Genomic DNA, 18,823 nt, shown 5'->3' with positions numbered 1-18,823 from the left:
GTGGATAGAATTGTGGTCTTGGAGTCAAGAAGACCTGAATTCAAATCCAGTATCAGATACTTACTAATTGTGTGACCCGGGGCAAGTCACTTACCCTCCGTCTGTCTCAATTTTCTCATCTATAAAATGAGGATAATAATACCATCTACCTCCCAGGGTTGTGAGGATAGAATAAGACAATATATGTAAAGTGCTTTGTAAGCCTTAAAGCATTATATAAATTGTTGCTATTGTTATTATTTAAAATCTGTAGATTCTATTTATTCCACTACTATGAAGTATTTTTCCCTATTATATGTACTATTGCATTTAATGAGGTTGCTTTATTGTAGTTTTAGAGTAATTTTATATCACTTAGAATCAATAGTCAGATGCCATAGGAAGCACTTGGTCAGTCATTTTGGAGGTAAAATTTGTTTTGAATTTACAGAAATCAGGATTCTGAAGATGTCAGACAGTCCATCCATCAAAGCTAGCGTCACTTTAAGAAACGGGGTGGAGTCTCCTAATGTCAGTTTCAAGTCCTCCAGCTTCTGTGGCTTGTCATCCACATCTTCGTTTCAAGATAGCGGCTACAGTGACTCTCTGAAGGCTTCCAGCTTTGACTATAGTGATGGGGAAAACAAAGGAAAAAATATAAAAGGCTTATCATCCACACAGGAATACTCTGAAAATTCTAGTCTGGGTTTCACTTGTTCTGTGAACTCTCCCACTGAAAATAAGAATTCTAGTTCTCTTTTTAGGAAAGAGGCGAATGAAATCACAGAGCTCTGTGAAACTCCAAAAGTAACTAGGAAGAAAACATTTTTCCGTAGAAGGTTGAATATAACAAATATTATTTCAAGAGAGGACACGGAACACTTTGATAAGCAAAACTGTTCCTTAGGAAGCTGTGCAGAAACACCGCCTGTGAGCCAACTCCTCAGTTCTGAGGAAAGAGTTTCAAAAAGGGCTTTGGGGTCCCCAAGACAAACCATTTTCATTCCTGTAGCCACTAGTACTTTGAAAGCAGATGAAGCCGCTTCCAATGGTCAAAAATTGAGACTTTCTTTTTCTCAGCATAAAACATCCACAATTGATGATTCCAAAAGTGATCATAGCCTATTTGAAGTTGAGTGTATCTCTCCAATTCAGGGAAATAGCTGTACCGATGCTCTCACCAATGACTTTGGGGATAGCATTTTAAGTATTAATGGAGAGACTACAGGCCCTGAGCTGCTGGGATCATCTTCTTGTGAAGCGCTCTGTGAGACAAACGAGGACGTATTTGTAACCCCAATCAGTAACCTGGTAGCAAACATTAAGTTTTGTGGTTGTAGCCCAGCTGAGGGGATAGATAATATTTCCACGCCTGAAGACAGTGGTTTTAATTCACTGGGTCTGGATAAGTCACAAGATTCCTTTTCTGATCATGAGGGTTCTTTTCAAGAACTATTTCAGAAATCCCTGGGGACTGAGAGGACATTGGGCACAAAGAGAAAGCCAAAAAATGTAGGGAGAGTGAGAAGACTGTCCACACTTCGGGAGCGTAGTTCACAGTCTGAAACTGAAGAAGATAAGCCTTTCGTGAATTCTGGCTTTAAAGCAAAAATAGCAGCAGCTTCTGGCATTTCTCCAAGTGAACAGATTGATAATAATAGTGGAGATTCGATTTTAGGTCTTAAGGATTTATCAAAGACACCTGCTTTACAACTGGTCCATGAGATTATCATGAAAAGCAAAAGGAAAAGATTTCAGCAAACTGGTGTACGAAGTCGTCTAAAGGATGTTGAGGGGGGAGAAGTATCCTTATTGGAATATGTGATTGCAGGGCTTATTGGCAAGAAGATGGGCCTGGAAAAACTGGACATCTTAACTGAATTAAAATTTAGAAACTTAAAACATATTCTTACTATGGTATTAGATGCTTTGACAGTGGAAAATCTATGCAGGTAAGAAATGAAATAGATTATCACATAAAACTGCCCTTTCATTGTTATTTGTAATTAGTAAATTTGTGTAAATGAGAAGAGGTTTTCTATTTTTCCATATTTTGCATCATCTCAACTTTTGAGATTTTAAATTTGAGCCATCCAAACATTTTGGACAAAGTTCTCTTTGGAGCTTGTTAGTAGATTTCCTACTAGGCAGAAGCACTTTTGAAGAAGGACAAAAGAGACTTTATCCAGATGGTAAGCATATCTATTTTGCCAGTTGGAAAGAGACTTCCTAGAATTTAAACTTAGAATTTTCAACATAGAAAACTTTGTTCCAAAAAAGCTGTTTAGTTATTAATTTATTGTCCTTTACAGCGCTTACATTGTTATCAAATTGTCTTTTTCCAACATTAAATATGACCATATTTGATCACTACTTATCAAATAACGTAAATCAGGATATGTGGTCATGGAGAGAAGACAGCATGCTAAGGGTAATATATGAGTAATGTGATAGAAAAGAGGTTATCTAAAGACTTCCCTTGCTGGTGAAATGTGGAGGTTGGACTAGTATGATCTTTTAAGGTACCTTTCAACTCTGAATCTGTTGTCAGGATTAGCTTACTTTATACTCAGAAAAATTTTTTTTAAATTAAATGTTCACTGACTGAGGAAATAAGAATTTTTCTATTGTTCACTGAACAATAGTATTATTTAATTAGCATTTTAGGATTTCAAAGAATTGAAGAATAGTAGGATGTGATGTTTAAAAAGTTAGGAAGACATAGTTTCTGGGTAATTAATCACTATATTAATAATGCTAGAATATTATTAATAAAAGGAACGGTCATTTGGTCATCTCTTTTGGACCAAAGATGAACCATGGCAGCGGGCTCATAGTTTCTATGCCCTTGGAAGATTGGGTGTTCCTGATGGTGGCAATCAACTCTGGTTGCTTAACAGTTAATAAGAGAGTGAATATCATAATGAGAGGTGAACCTATTCTAATGACGGGCTAGGGGATATAATTTTGATCACCCCCAGCCTGGGAAAATCTAGACAAAGAATCTACATTCCCCACCCAAGCCTGAGTAGAACATAATTGGGGGGATGAAGGGGTTCACTTTAGTTTAAATTCCTTGTAAGGGGTGGGGTAGCAATACCTAGATTGAGGAGCAATAATTAAGATTGTTAATCCTTTCTACTTTCATCAGTCCTGTCCTTCAGAGGCTGAGCCACGAAATGAGGACTTTAGAAAAAGGGAGAGAATTCTGGATCTGCTCAAATCATTGGTTCTTAATAATCATTTCTCTCAAGGAGAAGGGCTATAGCAACAAAAGTAAAGTTTCTTACAGGAATAGTATGTATACTAGGGAAAAAATTAAATTTCTTTCTTGATAAGAAAGAGGGTTCAGTGGCTTTCCCATATCTCCTAACTGATGCTTTACAGAAGTTCTGGGCTAATTCTCCACAGCTCATTCTCAGAAGTTGGGTCGGTTTTTCAGATAGTTATTATTCCCACTCCCAACCCCACAAATAATTGCCACTAATGAGTAAACGATGTCACATGTCTCTTTTCTACAACCTCAGATTTCTCCCACTTACCTTGGCCAGGGGAATTCCTAGGGACAGATGATACTTATTTTCATGATGGAATAACAGTAGTAGTTGACATTTATATTGTGCTTTCTCATTTGAGCCTCACAGCAGGGTGCATGGTAACTCATGGATGGATTATCCTTATTTCACCAATGAGATCAGAGAAATTAACATCAAGGCCCCTAGCTAATAGATGGCAGAGCCAGTACTAGAATACAGACCTCCTAATTCCCAGACCAGTGGTCTTTCTACTATACTTCCCTTTCAGTCTTAGTGGTTTTTTTGTTAACTTAACACATGCCAAATAGAATGCGCATTTGCATATGTATAGTAGATCCAAAAAAGAGGATTGCATATGAAACTGGAGGTCTCTTTTATGTACATCTTACTCTCCCCTCCTTTTAAGTCTTAAAACTTAAGAGGGGGCAGGGTACAGTAGAGAGATTGCTGAATCTGGAGACAGGTCAATTTGACATTGAGGAGCTGTGTAATTATCACCTAATCCCCCAAGCCTCAATTCTTCATCTATAAAATAGAAATATAATACTTGCAGTACTGTAAATCACAAGGTTATTGTGAGAGTTCAGTGAGATCATGTGCATGAAGTATGTTGGAAACATTAAAGCACTATATGAATGTTACTTGTAATTATTATTAATAATAAAATCACTGAGTACAGATTGTATCAGGAAAGGAGGAAAAGGAGAAAAAGGAGAAAAGGATAAATCACTTGATGGGCTATGGGTAAAATATTATATAATTGAGGACAGCTAGGTGGTACAGTTGATAGAATGCCAGGTCTAGAGTCAGGAAGACTCATCTTTCTGAGTTCATATCTTGCCTCAGACTCTTTCTAGCTGTGTGACCCCAGGCAAGTCACTTAACCCTGTTTGTCTCAGTTCCTCATCTGTAAAATGAGATAGAGAAGGAAATGACAAACCACTCCAGTATATCTGCTAAGAAAACCCCAAATGGGGTCACAAAGAGTCAGATGTGACTGAACAACAACATTATATAATTAAGCACCACCCTGCCTTATTTGCCTATATTTTTTTTAAAAAAATGAAATTATCTACTTTATCAGTAGATAAAGATAATTAAAGGAGTGGTGAAAAGAAAAAGAAAAAGCCAAGGTGTTTAGGTAAGGGCTAGAAAGGAGCCTGGCATCTACTTTTCTGACCGGTTTCTATTCATTCCTTTTCCAATGATGTGATTCCCAGTCTGAGGCATATTTCCAGTTGTCGGTACTCTGTGACATGATTTGGAAGTATGTTCCCTCTGGTACTTAGAACTTGGTATGCTAAAAGAGAATAAACACAGTTGAAATGGCCGTGGTGACACTCATATTGTCCCCTTTCCTATTGATGGTCTACTTTCTGTTCCCTTCTTCAGAGAGATCACTCCTGTTCATTGTGGGGTATATATTATCTGCTCTGCTGAAGTGTAATGTTAGATTCATAGACATAGAGTTAGAACAGGACCATATAGTCCAACCCCTTCATTTTACAGCTAAGGAAACTGAGTCACAGAATGACTTATCCAAGGTCATATAGATAGCAAGTAGCAGAGTTGAGATTTGAACATAAACCATTCCTTTCTACTACATTAACTGAAGCAACTAAAATTTAAGTAATATTGCCAATTCAAAAGGAGACCACTTTGCAAACAGAAAAGACTTTAATCAATCAACCCTTTCCTGTACTCCTCATTCATTTTTAGGTAGAAAATGACTTCCCAATATGGAGGGAGAAAGAAGAGCCAAGGGTCAGAATGGTCCCAGTGGGACTACTGTCACAGTTTTTGGCATGATTCTGACTTTCTCCCTGACAAATAACAATCTAAATTATTAATAAAAATTATTATTTTTCCCTTAATATTCAGTCCTTATGGCTTGATTATAAACCTGGCTAATAATGTCATACTCGGTGTTTTGGTACATGGTATTCTCAGATTACTGAATGTAAAAGTTGTATCTCATTTTCTTTGTGCACACAACTGTGTGTTCACTAGTCTGTTACTGAAATGAACTTACAAGTGTGTCTTTTCACTATATGTAAGCATATTGTGACCCCTTCCCCTAATCTTTGGAGAGTAACTAAGCAAAAGATGCCGTTTCATATTTTTTATGAAAAGTAGGCATCATTAATAGACAAATCTTTCCTTTCTAAAAGGTAAATAATGTGGATTTTTTTAAGTGTTCAAAATGGCTAAATTTAAGTCTTTGAAAAAATTCAGCATGAGATATTCTGAAAACCTTCTGATGTTACTTTGATGATATTTGATGATGATGATGAAATTTGATATTTTCCAAGTAGACTTTTTTGTTGTTGTTGTTGTTATTGTCTGGAGCTGTGATTTCATTGGTGTAAGAAACTCCCTCTATGCAAACTCTTTCCCTCAATGCCAATCAGTAGTTTTATAATTTATCATTTTAGGGAGGTACCTGGGGCACTAAAAGGTTAAGTGATTTGCCCATGGTTCCATGATTAGTTTGCATCAGAGACCTTAAACTCCATTCTTCCTGACTCTAAGGTCAGCAATATAACCACTATGCTATGCTGCTTCTTTTTACAATAGCCAAACTCCCAAGAGACTAATTTATAAAACAGAATTTATTAATTTGTCTTGAGAAATATCTCTGCCAAGTGGAGAATCTCCTCCAGATGAATAGCATTTTCCTATTAGGCAACAGGTGACATAGTGGATAGAATTCTGGATTCAATGTCAGGAAGACCATCATTCAAATCCTACTTGTTACTTACTAGCTGTGTGAGACTAGACAAGTCATTCAACCTTGCTCAGCCTCAGTTTCCTCATCTATAAAATGGGGATCATAACAATTGTGAGGATCCAATGAAATAATGTATGTAAAGTACTACCTAAATGCTACCTATTATAAGGAAGAAAATGTATTGACCAGGTACCAATAAGTCTTCTCTACTTGGCAGATCTACTTCTTATGGTAATTAATACATTGGAATTCTCTTTTGTCAATTATTCCTTTGGGAATTTGGCCAGTATGAACCAGCTCTCCAGGACCTGATAACACCTGGGTAAACTTAAAAAAAGAAATAGTGTTTCAAGGGCAGCTAGGTGACCGGCCCTGGAGTCAGGAGGTCCTGAGTTCAAATCCGGCCACAGACACATAACACTCACTAGCTATGTGACTCTGAGCAAGTCACTTAACCCCAACTGCCTCACCAAAAAAAAAAAAAAAAATAGGGTTTCAGAGCTTGCAATCCTGGTCCCTGGTGACTGCCATCAAGGCAAAGATGCTATGAGGTCCAGCCTGGAAGACCACATCTGCCAGCTAAATCTAATATCATCTTCATTGTCCAAACAAAAGACTTTGTTAGCTAGTTCCTCACAGAATGGATGAATGAATAAAGAAGCTTTTATGAAGTTCTAATGATCTATGAAGCACCAAGTGCTAAGCAGTACAGATACAACCAGGAAAGCAAACCTGGAACACATAATAGCTAATTCATTAACGCTATACCATTGTTATTAACTATCTTGAACAAAGTGTCAAGTTTATAAATGCTAACTCTGACATGTTCTGTCTTGTCTATATAGTATTGCTATACTATTTTTCATATATATATATATATGCCTTCACATGGCAATGGTATAATGAAAAGAGTGAGGACCTTTGAGGAGAGACCTGGGTTCAAATCCCACTTCTGACAGTTAATCATTGAGTGACCCTGGGCAAGTCAGTCACTTAACTTCTCTGAGATTCAATTTCTTCCTTTGCAAAAGGGAGATAAAAATCTCCAGTACTTCATAGGATCGTGAGGATCAAATAAGATAGTACATATAAAGAACTTTACAAACCATGGAACATTATATAAAATATCAGCTGTTGTCACAGTGATACAAAATTTTATGAAAGCATTTCTTTTTTTCATATAAAATTTATAATATGCACTGTAGAAGACTAAAAACAGCTAAAATATTGATTTTAGAATACCTTTAAGCTAAATTTTAATTCTGTGGACTTCTTATAATCTAAGTATTTCTCTTTTTGTTATAGTGTTTGGAGAGTAAGCAAAAATTGGCGTGAAATTGTTGTGCAAGATAAAAAAGCAAATCAAAGGAGGAAAGATTATATACAACAACTGAAGGCAGATTCCAGGGTAATATATATATATATATATATATATTTGCTTTTCCTAAAGTGGCTTTTCCATAATTTAATCGACCAATTCTTAAATTGGATATAGCATTCGGGTTTTATAATAATATGTATGCATTATTTTCCTTGATAGCTTTTAACTTTTGTTATTTATCCAGCATTGATTTTTACATATATTTTGCCTAACAGCACTTCTACCTCATCTGTAATTAGAAGAGACACCACTATAACATTATTTTTTGTTCGGTTGTTTCAGTCATGTCCAACTTTTCATAACCCCATTCGGGGTTTTCTTGGCAGAGATACTGGAGTGGTTTGCCATTGTCTTCTCCAGCTCATTTTACAGATGAAGAAACTGAGGCAAACAGGGTTAAGTGACTTGCCCAGGGGCATATAACTAGTAAGTGTCTGAGGCAACATTTGAACTCAGGTCTTCCTGACTCCAGGCTGGGTCTCTATCCACTGTACCACCTAGCTGCCTTATAACATCAATGTCTTTGTTTCCAAAAAAGCATTTGTGTGTGCTTTTACAGCTATTTAGCATTTTGTGCTGATGACGTGCTAATTGGATGTCTCTCCATTGGGTTAACCAGACAATGAATACATCAACATGCATTTATTGAAAATATAAATAAGTAAATGCAAATATAAAAGTGAAATAGTCCCTGCCCTGACGGAGCTTGCAATCTATCTGGGAGAAACAATACATACATACATACATAATAAATATAAGATAGTTTTAGAGCAAAGGCACTAGCAACTGGGATGTCAGCAAAGGCTTCAGGTAAAAAGTGGCAACAGAAGTGAGATTGGAAGAGGCAGAGGCAAGGAGATGGCGCATTGCTGGTTTAGAGAACAACCATTGAAAAGCTGTGGAAATGGCAGATGGAGTGCTCTATATAAGCAACAATGAGAAAATCAGATAAACGTGGAAATGATAAGACTAGGCAGTTCATTGAATATGTAGGGTAAGGAAAAGTGAGGGGTTGAGCAGGACACCAAGGTTGTGAGCCAGGTTGACTGGAAAGCCGGAGAGAAAGAGGGAAGTTTGGAACAGGGATGAGCTTGGGGGAAGGGAGGTAATGAACTCTTTGTTGGACATATTTGGCTTGAGATGCCAACGTCAAGTTTAAAATGTTCAGCAGGTAGTTGGAGATGGGCAACTAGAGCTCAGGAGATGTATGGGTCCTTACTATGTGATAAGCATTGTTATAAACACTCAGAATACAAATAGAAAAGGGAGACAATCCCTGCTCTCAAGGAACTCACATTCTAAAGGGAAAGACAATCCATATCAGAGGGGTCCAGCCATCGAATTGATGAAAAGACCCAATGGGCTTTAGGGTTCAGTCACAGAGCAAAAGGCAAGTCCCAGGGGTCTTTAGGGTATGTGATCAAGGATTAAGAGACAGTGTAGAGAGATTCTTCTTTTTTTTTTTAAAAAAAAAGGGCCCAGGACAGAGTTTTAGGGTTCACCCATAGTTAGGTTAGATGATGTGGATGATAACCCAGCAAAAGTGACTAAGAATGAGTGGTCAGGCAAGTAATAGAAAAATCAAGAGAGATCACTATCCTATCATGAAAACCTAGAAAGAATATCTAGGAGGAGAAGGTGATTAGTGGTATATGGTCAACAGTATCGCATGCTACAGAGATTTTAACAAAGGATAAAGACTGAAAAAAGACCCATTAGGATGTTTGGTAAAGTTGGTGATATAAAACCCTGCTCACCTAAGAAGCAACCCCAAAGATTTTTTAAGAAAGGAGGGGGAGAAGTGACCAGACAAAGCAAAGATTCAGTAAGTCAGCTCTTCCAACCAGTCTAGGACTGCACAAGAAGATGACTGAAAACTTATGGGCATTTTGATAAAGAGCCCTTCAGGAACACCTGATGCCAGCAGGTTTGGGTCTCCACCTATCAGAGCTATAGCAGAGACAAAACCAGCTTGTGGTAGGTGACTGCGCTAGGAAATAGAAATGCCATCAGTCTTTTAGGAAGTACAATACAATGAAGCCAGTGTGATTTGCTATAGAGGGAACTAGAAGCCAGTGAGATCTTAGCTCTAGATCTACCCCAAGGGACAAAGGCAACTCCCATGAGGTAACTGAGTAAGGAGGCAGAGATGCTAAGGCCTCTGGAAAGTTTGTGCCTCAGGGTCTTCCAGGAGGCCTAAAGCCAATATGATTTCCAATATTGCACCAGAAGACAAGGCCAATTTCCTATAGGGGATTGTGCAAGAAGATACAGAGTTAGGGAAGAGGTCAGCACCTAATCTGGGCTACCAGAAGACAGAAGACAGAGGTTGAAGCAAAGGGTTGCGCCTGATCCAAGCTCTGGGCCCAGCTCCTTGACCCAACCAGCATTGCAGAAGAAGGCATGAAGGAGGATGTAGACAATCATCCCATCCAGTACTGCAGCAGAGCAGTAGCATTAGTATCTAGACTGTAGTGGGTACAGTATCTGGGTCCACCCACCCCAGGTGGGAGGCAGAATTAGTCCTGGTACAAGGTCCTCATTTGGAATTGAGGCTGGAAACATAAGTAAACAAAAGAAAACTCTTAATACAATGAAAAAAATATTATGGGTTAAGAGAAGCCCAAGAGGCAAACCAAGAAGATGACTATAATTCCTCAACAAGTAGAGGTAGAACCTAATGAGAAAGAGGTTTGGCCACAAGGAATCAAGAGTATATGGAAGAAATTAAGCAAGAGGATTTCAAACGTGAAATTAGAGCTCTTGAGGAAGAAAATTGGAGGAAGAATAGTTTATAAGGGAAGGTAGAAACCCTACCCAAGTAGGGTGATTCAGTGAGGCAAGAAATAGTAGAACAAAATCAAAAGCCTGAAAAGTTAGAAGAATATGTAAGGTATCTACTATCAAAAACAACTGCCTTAAAAAGTAGGTTGAGTAGAGATAATTTAATACTCCTCCCAAAACATGAATAACTAAAAGGCCTGGATACTATATTTAAAAAAAAGAAAGATTGCTCCAAAGTATTAGAAGCAGTTGGCAGATGAAATTTTAGAAAACAAAACAAAACAATGGCCAATTCTAGAAAGAAACTCCAAATTAAAAACATTTTTGGACATTAAATATCATACTCAAAGTCCAAATCTGCCATGTCAAAGAGAAAACATGTTAAAAATGGCCAAAAGGCATTTAAATAACAAGAAATCACAGCCAGGATGACATAAAACCATGCTGAAACTGTGAACGTAAAGATATACACAGAATGAAACATGGTACTGGAATAGAATTTTTCTGTTATTAGATGAATCCAAAAAAAAGCGAGGTGCCAATTTTTGTTTCAGACAAAGCAACAGTAAAAACAGATATTGTTTAAAAATAGAGAAGCAGCAAAACCATGTTATGCTAAAAGATATGGGAAGTAATGAAATTATACCAGTATTAAATATATATACTCACATATTAAATGGCACAGAACCTAAGTCATTGTTGTCATTGAGTCATTTCAGTCATGTCTGACTGTGACTCCATCTGAGGTTTTCTTGGCAAAGATACTGAAATGGTTTACCACTTAGAACTTAAGTACTTAAAGGAAAAGCTAATTAAACAACAGGAAGAAAGGGGAGATGATATTGGGGACAATCTGCTAGAGAAGATGGGAGGATATGGAATCATGGGTTATAGGTAAAAGAGTTGTACTTGGTGATGAGAAGGGCCACCTTGTTCTTTGGAGACTGGAATAAAGAAGGAGAGATGGGGGGGTGGGTTGTGAGATAAAAGAAGGTGAAAGTGCCATACAGGAAAATAGAAGGGAAAGGGGATGAGAGAAGGGGGGGGAGATAGAAGGGAGGGCAGATTAGGGGAATGCACATCATCTTGGGCTGGGGGGAGGGACAAGATGGGGAGAAAATTTGAAACTCAAAATCTTGTGGAAGTGAATGTTGAAAATGAAAATAAATAAATTAATAAACAAAAAAAGGTGAAAAGAGAGAGCTCACAGTGAATGGTTTTTATATTCTTTGTAAACTATGAAGTGAAGTACTCAGCTGTGAAAGTAAGAGAAGGGTTGTTGTGGGTATCTTATGGAATGAGAGAAAGTTTGGGGTAACCATTGTAGATGGTAGACTAGAAAATTAATTAGGGAAAATTAAAATGATTATCTTGCTTCAGTGAGGGCCCCACTGAAATCACTCAAATAGATCTATGATCTCATTGATTTGGGAGTTCCCTTCAGTGGCACAGATTGAAATTTATCCATGCCTACCCACCCTATGCACCTTTCATCTAAGTCTTTCCAAAATTTTGCCACAAGGGAGCTCTTTCTCGATTTCTCCCAACATAATGAAGGTACCAGTGGAACACTCTGACCATCCACCTGTCATCCCTCTCTTTCACTACAGCACTAGTGCATCTTCTCTTTCTGTCTTACAATTCTTTAGTGACATCTTTAGGTTTGTTCTTCAGAGTTCCTCGTTAGTTACATGTTGCATTTGGCTCATATGCCCCCATTTTTCTTTCCTTTGCCCCTTGTGTAGTATTTATCTTTAGTTCTTCTGAGATAGTAATGTTCCAGGTCTTGCTACTATATAGAAACACAGACAAAAATTTGCATGGAAAAGATGGGCCTTTACAATTATGGGAAGCTTGGAGTCAGTAAAGATTTAAAATAGACAACATGAATTTGCAGTGGACCCAATCAGGATGACTTTCTCCAGCTCCATTCAGCAGCACTTGAGTAGGAGTCAGGGAAAAGGAAGGTGGGAGGAATCCAGGGTTGGAGTTTCTCAAGTGTGAGTGGTGAGTGGAGCAAGAGATTTGAGAATGGAGGATAGTATAGAGTTGAACTCATTGGTACAGTGCTTGGCATGTAGTAGGTACTTAATAAATGCTTGTTGATTGATTGACTAAAAGGTTGAGATTAGGAAAGTAAAGCCCAGGCAGAGGTAATGAGTTGGGAAAAGTACGGACTAATGAAGACTAGGTATAGGTGTGCAAGGTAGAAATGGAATGTTAAGAGGTTATGGCTGAATAAATGAACTTCAGAGTTCTTGATTATGGAAATTGGGGTGATGGCAAGGTCAAGGATGTAGCACATCCCACCCCTATACCTTTCTGTGTGTAGCTTAGATGGAGCAGAGGAGTAGGTCATAGCAGGGGAGGTTAGAGTATGTAAATTCTCTAGTATAAGGGCAGGAGTTGTGAAGAGGAAGATTATGAGCCAGTTAACAACTATTTATTAAGCACTTAGTATATACCAGACATTGTGCTAAGTGCTGGGAATGCAAAGAAAGGCAAAAACATGATCTCTGCCCATAAGGAGCTCACATTTTAGTGAGCGATAACAATGTACAAACATGATATGGACAGTATAAATTGAAGGTGACTTTAGAGGGAAAACATTAACAATTGGGGTAACAGGGAAAGGCCACCTGCAGAAGACGGGTTTGGAGGGGAGCGCTGAAAGAAGCCTAGAGAGCCAGAAGGTGGAGAAGGGGAGGGAGAGCATTCCAGGTGTTGGTGACAGCCGGTGCAAAGTCCAGAGATAGAGTGTGCAATAGCACACAAGAAACAAACTGTGCAACTGGATTGTAGTTTGTGGAGGAGAGTCAAGTATAGGAAGATTGGAAAGGCAGGAAAGGACCAGGTTGTGAATGGCTTTAAATGCCAAGCAGCATTTTATATTTAATCTCCGTGGTAATAGAAAGCCACTGGAGTTTATTGAGTAGAGCATTGATATGGTTAGATCTGGTTTAGGAAACTTGCTTTAGCAGCTAAGTGGCAGATGGATTGCAATGGGGAGATGTTGCAATAGTCTAGCCATGAAGTGAAGATGGCCTGTGCCAGGGTGATGTTGTGTGAGTGGAGAGAAAGAGCTGTATATGAGAAATGTTGTGAAGGTACACATTATCAGATTAAACAACAGATTGGATCTATGGGATGAGTGAGAATGAGGAGTCAAGGATGACACTAAGATTAGAGCTTAGGTGGCTGGGAGGAGGGTAGTTCGCTTGACAGTAATGGGAAGGTTGGAAAGCTAGGTTTTGGGGAAGGGTACCCCCGGAGCCCCTGCAACTACAGAGGCTGAGGCTGGTTGATCCCTTGAGGTTAGGAGTTCTGAGCTGAAGTTGGTTGGTTAGTTGCTGGCCTTCGTTCTTGAAGAGGTCAAGTTGTTGGGGTCAAGGTACGGTGTATCCAGCTGTGGCTAATCAGACCAATATGAGCTCAGAAGGTTCTACCACAGGTCAGGCACATATGGACATTTTGATGAAGAAGTCTCTAGATTTGTGCATCATGTGTTTCTTTTGAGCTATTGCAATTCTACTTTGCTCAAAGACTACAGCTCCTGCAGTAGGCTAAGGTTGATTGATTGGGTGTCCAAACTAAATCCTGCGTCAATATGGTGAGACCCGGGAGGGTGTGGGGCCACCAGGCAGCCTAAGGAGTGGTGCATTGGCCCAGGTCAGAAATGATGCAGATCAAAGCTGCCCTGTTCAGTGAAACCCATGGGTGTCCATATACATTTCCAGCCTGGGTGAGAGGGAGACTCAGTCTCAAAAATAAAAAACAAACAAACAAACAAAAAGAAGGTTGGGAATGAAATTACCCTCCTCCAGTCACCTAAACTTAATCTAATTAATTAAACCTAAATTTAATCTGATCACGTGTACCTTCACAACATTTCTTATATACAACTTTCTCTCCACTCACACTCCACCACCCTGGCACAGGCCATCTTCACTTCATGCCTAGAGTATTGCAATAGCCTTCTGGTTGGTCCTTCTACCTCAAATCTCTCCCCATTGTAACCCATCTACCACTCAGCTGCCAAAATAATTTTCCTAAAGCAGATCTAACCATGTCATTGCCCTACTCAAACTCCAGTAGCTTTCTATTACTATTGATATTAAATATAATTCAGTGGAGATCATGGAATCCTGTGCTCCCTAGCCATATAATGTCAAAGGAAGGGTATTGGGGTTAAAAAGTGAACCTTTGTTTCAGAGAAAAGTTTGGGATCATTAAAAGCACTTTGCACATTTTCAGATATAATATGGCCAGCTTTCTTCCTCCTATTTAATTTCAGGCTTTGTTGATTGCACATCTATAATCTCTAAGATATATATACTCATGGCCCAGGTTTATGAATTGTCCCTCTAACTGCATATCATAGTCTAGGCAATAAGCATGTCATTCACCTTTTTTTCCCCCTGTGTTCATAATTCGACGGACAGTTAGGTGGCACAGTAGATAGAGTGCATGGGCCTGGAGTCAAGAAGATCCATCCTCCTGAGTTCAAATCTGGCCTCAGACACTTACTAGCTGTGTGACCCTGGGCAAGTCACTTAACCCTGTTTGCCTCAGTTTCCTCATCTGTAAAATGAGCTGAAGAAGGAAATGGCAAAACTGCTCCAGTATCTTTGCCAAGAAAACACTAAATGGGAGCACTAAGAGTCAGACACCACTAAAATGACTGAACAACAACAATAATTAGACCAAATGCTTTTGAGTAATTGTGGATTTCATTGAAGAGGCTCTGTAATCTTCTGGGACTTAGTGAAATCAGAACAATAATTTCATTCACAAGCAGGAGTGCTATTTACAGTGAAGCCCTCTTTCATTTGAACTCCTTGAAGCTGGTGGCAAACACCTTTGGTAAGAAAATATTTCCTTGTTTTTTTATCTCATTTGATAGGATTATTGAACATTATGTTAACTGTTAGGTATTTCAAGGGATCTTACATGATACCAGCATATTCAAGGGAGGCGCCTTTTTGGGAGAAGGGCCTTTAAAGGCTATGTTTTACTCCACTGAATCGACAGACAAAACACAATGGCATCTTGCATTTTCTGTGGCTGCTGGTCAATTGCATGTGTAAAGATGTGGTCTCGTTAGAAGATTATTTGTGAAAGTCTGCCTGTTCTCTTCTTATATATTCATTAAGAACAACTTCAATTTATGTATTGATCTCATGAACATTTTGTCGAGATGAGAGCATAAGCATTTGATTTGGTGGTTATTTTCTCAATTCCCTTTCTTTTGTGGGGGTGGAAGGGGAGGGCAGTAACAAAGTTCATGATTTTTTCCAAGCATTTGAAAAATGCTTTTCTTTTCATGATTCACTAAATTATGTTTGTGTAATGGCATGATAAGTGCAAAACCATGGTTTTTGTTTTTAGTGTGTGTTATTCTTTCTTTGCTTCTTTAATATATAATGAGAACAGATCCTTAAATGCCCTCAAAATTTTATCAGGGCCTGCATGGATTTCAGCCACCATCCAGATGTTATTGTTTAGTCATTTCAGTCACGTCCAACTCTTCATAACCCCATTTGGGGTTTTCTTGGAGTGGTTTGCCACTTCCTTCTGCAGCTCATTTTGCAGAGGAGGAAACTGAAGCAAACAGGGTTAAGTGACTTGCCCAGGGTCACACATCTAGTAAGTGTCTGAGGCTACATTTGAACTCAGATTTCCAGGCCCAAAGCTCCATCCACTTTCCACCTTAGTCCAAATACTCTTCACTATTTTTGTATGTGCAATTTCTGCTTCCTGATTCCTTCATCACAAACTATGATGTTTGAGTCTAAAGGTAGTGATTTCACTGTCACTGATGGTGAAAAGAGTTCGTGATAGGAGTTTTCCTGTTTTCCTTTGTTGCTTTCCTTCCAGTTTCACTCCCGAGTTGTATTTTCCAAAATATTTTTTCACTGCCTCACCTTCTTCCCATGGTTATCTTCTGCCTTAATGGCATTGAATCTTGGCATTTTTATTTGGAGGGTCTTACTGAATTCTTCACTGAAAATCTCCACCTACTCATTATCTGCAACAGATGTTGGTATGTGAGCTGAAATTATCTTCACAGGGGTCTTTCTTTCAGTGCTTTTCATAAATCTTTCCACACAAGATGACCTGCTGTCTAATGACATGTTTCTTCTTACTTCTTGCTATATGATGAAGCCAGCTCCCCTGTCACTCCAAGGAAAACTTGTCATCCTTTTGGACTTAGGTTTTATTTATAGTTAGAATTTATGTTTAGTACTTGTGAGATTCAGATCTTCTAGTAGTATGTTCACTCGGGCATTGGTTAAGCATTTGATACTTGGAGTTTGAACAGTTAATGGTATTACCTAAGCAGTTATTGTCTGAAAACCTCTGTGAGTCTTAGAAATATAGACTAATGAATTAGAATTAAAGATAGAGCTTTTCTTTTCATGATTCACTAAATTATGTTTGTGTAATGACATGATAAGTGTTAAACCATGGTTTTTGTTTTGTGTGTGTGTGCTGCTTTCTCATGTGGTTCTTTCATCACATTCTTGGCAATGAAGTAGATAAAATTTACTTAGGCTGGCTATTAATTTATTAAGGTAAGTGATGGATCAGTTTGTAAAAAGTTTGCTAATATTTTCCCAGCACAATTGATAGTTCTTTGGGTTCATAAAAATTACTCCTTCAGAGTTTTCCTCATCAGTATATTTAACTTATAAAAGGGTTTTCAGCTCAGACTAAAGTTGTTTTTTTTTTCTTCTTACATTATCAAAGCTTTTTAAAACTTGACAGGAACCATAAAAATGAACTAGCACCAGGTATTGGCAAAGGCCAATCTAAGCTATCGAGTTTTATAGTCTCACTAGGCCTATTATTCTCATGACTTGCTGCTAAATGAGATGTCTTCAAAGAATTCCAAAGTATTTGGTAGCAAGCTTCATAAAGATTTATTACTTCTTAGGCTTTCAGTTCAAATGGATAGAAGATTACAAATTTTGCTTAGAGTTCTCATTTAACAATATTTTGGGTTTAAAATTTTTTTAAATTTTTTGCCTTAGCTTTAAAAACTAAAATGTTAGTTGCAAAAATATATAATTCATAAAAGCAATAGTTTGGGGGTGGGCATACAAAGGAATGCCAAGAAAATAACACCAAAAAAGACAAATCTGCTTTGCAGCAGAGAGGTACTCTCCTGGGTCTCCCTAGGTATTAACTATTGTAATAGCCAATCTTATTCTCTTCCAACAGGGGAATATATTAAGTGTCGAGGATGCTGCAACAAGGCTCAATCTTTTAAACCGATCAGCTCTGAGATCTGTGCAAGCTCAAGCTAGGACACCTGGTTCTCAAAAAGAAGAGGTTTCAACACCATCTCCTTGGGGGCAAGTTTTAACGCCCAAAGAATGCTGCTCTGTTACTCAGTTACCTAGCAAACAGGAAGAGTATGTTAAGGTGAGTATCTATAACCCATTCTTAAAAGGAAATACTGGACATAGAGTGATTCTTGACTCAGAACTGTAGGATTCAGTGTGTCTGCTTCTACTACAGGTTGCCAAAACACTTTTTATTGATGAAGCATTAAAACCTTGTCCAAGGTGCCAGTCCCCTGCTAAGTATCAGCCAATTAAGAAACGGGGACTGTGCAGTCGGGAAGCCTGTGGTTTTGACTTTTGTGTGTTATGTCTGTGTACATACCATGGGGCAGAAGAATGTAGTAGTAGATCTGCAAAGCCACGAAATAAAAGAGATGCTCTTCCAGGAAGTGCTCAGAGCAAGCGCAACTTAAAAAGACTTTAAAAGAAATACTCCTCCCTCCTCCTTGGCCCCCCACCACTGCCCCCATTTTGGTATCTGTTGCTTTGTCTAATTTTTAATTATGAACTTTTTGAAAGTACCCAGATCTTCCTCTTAATGACAATTGATGATTTCCTTTCCCTATTAAGTACATGTAGCCTCATTCTTTGTCTTTATATGATTATAGTAAGGTTGTAAATGCTATGAAAGAATGTATTTCTTTTATTGTACATCTTTTATCCATTTGTGTTTAATAACTCAATGTTTTTAATAATAAAGTATTTTTAGTGCTGTCTTTCATATATATGTATTTTAATGTTGAAAATGAAACCTTACATGTTAAATGGCCTCTTCAAATCATATTTTAAAAAATTGTTTCCCAAACAATAATCGAATTTTGATCTTGCAAGGATTAGCCCCATAGATTTGGGTAATGGACATGTAAATAAAATGAAATATAAATAAAATGTTTTAAGAAATTATTTTGAATTTATTATAACTTTAATCTTTATTTCTTAATCATATAGTAAGTAACATACTTGATAGGAGTCATCTCTATTGGAGCAAAATTTCTATTACTATTGTTACTATTAAGGAGTAAAAGTAAAAAAAAAAACCCTGATTTTATCTGGAACGGTAGTT

General features: G+C 38.0%; 1 protein-coding gene across 1 annotated transcript; it reads left to right on the top strand.

The window, feature by feature from the left end:
• The first annotated feature begins 447 nt into the window (after nucleotides 1-447).
• On the top strand, nucleotides 448-18,184 carry FBXO43 (F-box protein 43). The gene is made up of 4 exons (XM_027849928.1): nucleotides 448-1,931; nucleotides 7,552-7,654; nucleotides 17,636-17,839; nucleotides 17,936-18,184. The coding sequence occupies exons 1-4, from the start codon at nucleotides 448-450 to the stop codon at nucleotides 18,182-18,184; spliced, it is 2,040 nt and encodes a 679-aa protein (XP_027705729.1).
• The last annotated feature ends 639 nt before the right edge of the window (nucleotides 18,185-18,823 follow it).

The sequence above is a fragment of the Vombatus ursinus genome, unplaced genomic scaffold (genome assembly GCF_900497805.2).
Source record: "Vombatus ursinus unplaced genomic scaffold, bare-nosed wombat genome assembly UNPS02008961.1, whole genome shotgun sequence".
Classification (NCBI taxonomy): Eukaryota; Metazoa; Chordata; class Mammalia; order Diprotodontia; family Vombatidae; genus Vombatus; species Vombatus ursinus.
The sequence above is the reverse complement of the archived record's forward strand: the minus strand, read 5'-3'. Positions and strand labels throughout refer to the sequence as shown.

Coding starts and splice junctions, on each gene's coding strand:
- FBXO43 (XM_027849928.1), top strand. CDS start 448: ATGTCAGACAGTCCATCCATCAAAGCTAGCGTCACTTTAAGAAACGGG. Junction 7,655..17,635: donor AACTGAAGGCAGATTCCAGG/GTAATATATATA, acceptor CTCTTCCAACAG/GGGAATATATTAAGTGTCGA. Junction 17,840..17,935: donor AACAGGAAGAGTATGTTAAG/GTGAGTATCTAT, acceptor CTTCTACTACAG/GTTGCCAAAACACTTTTTAT.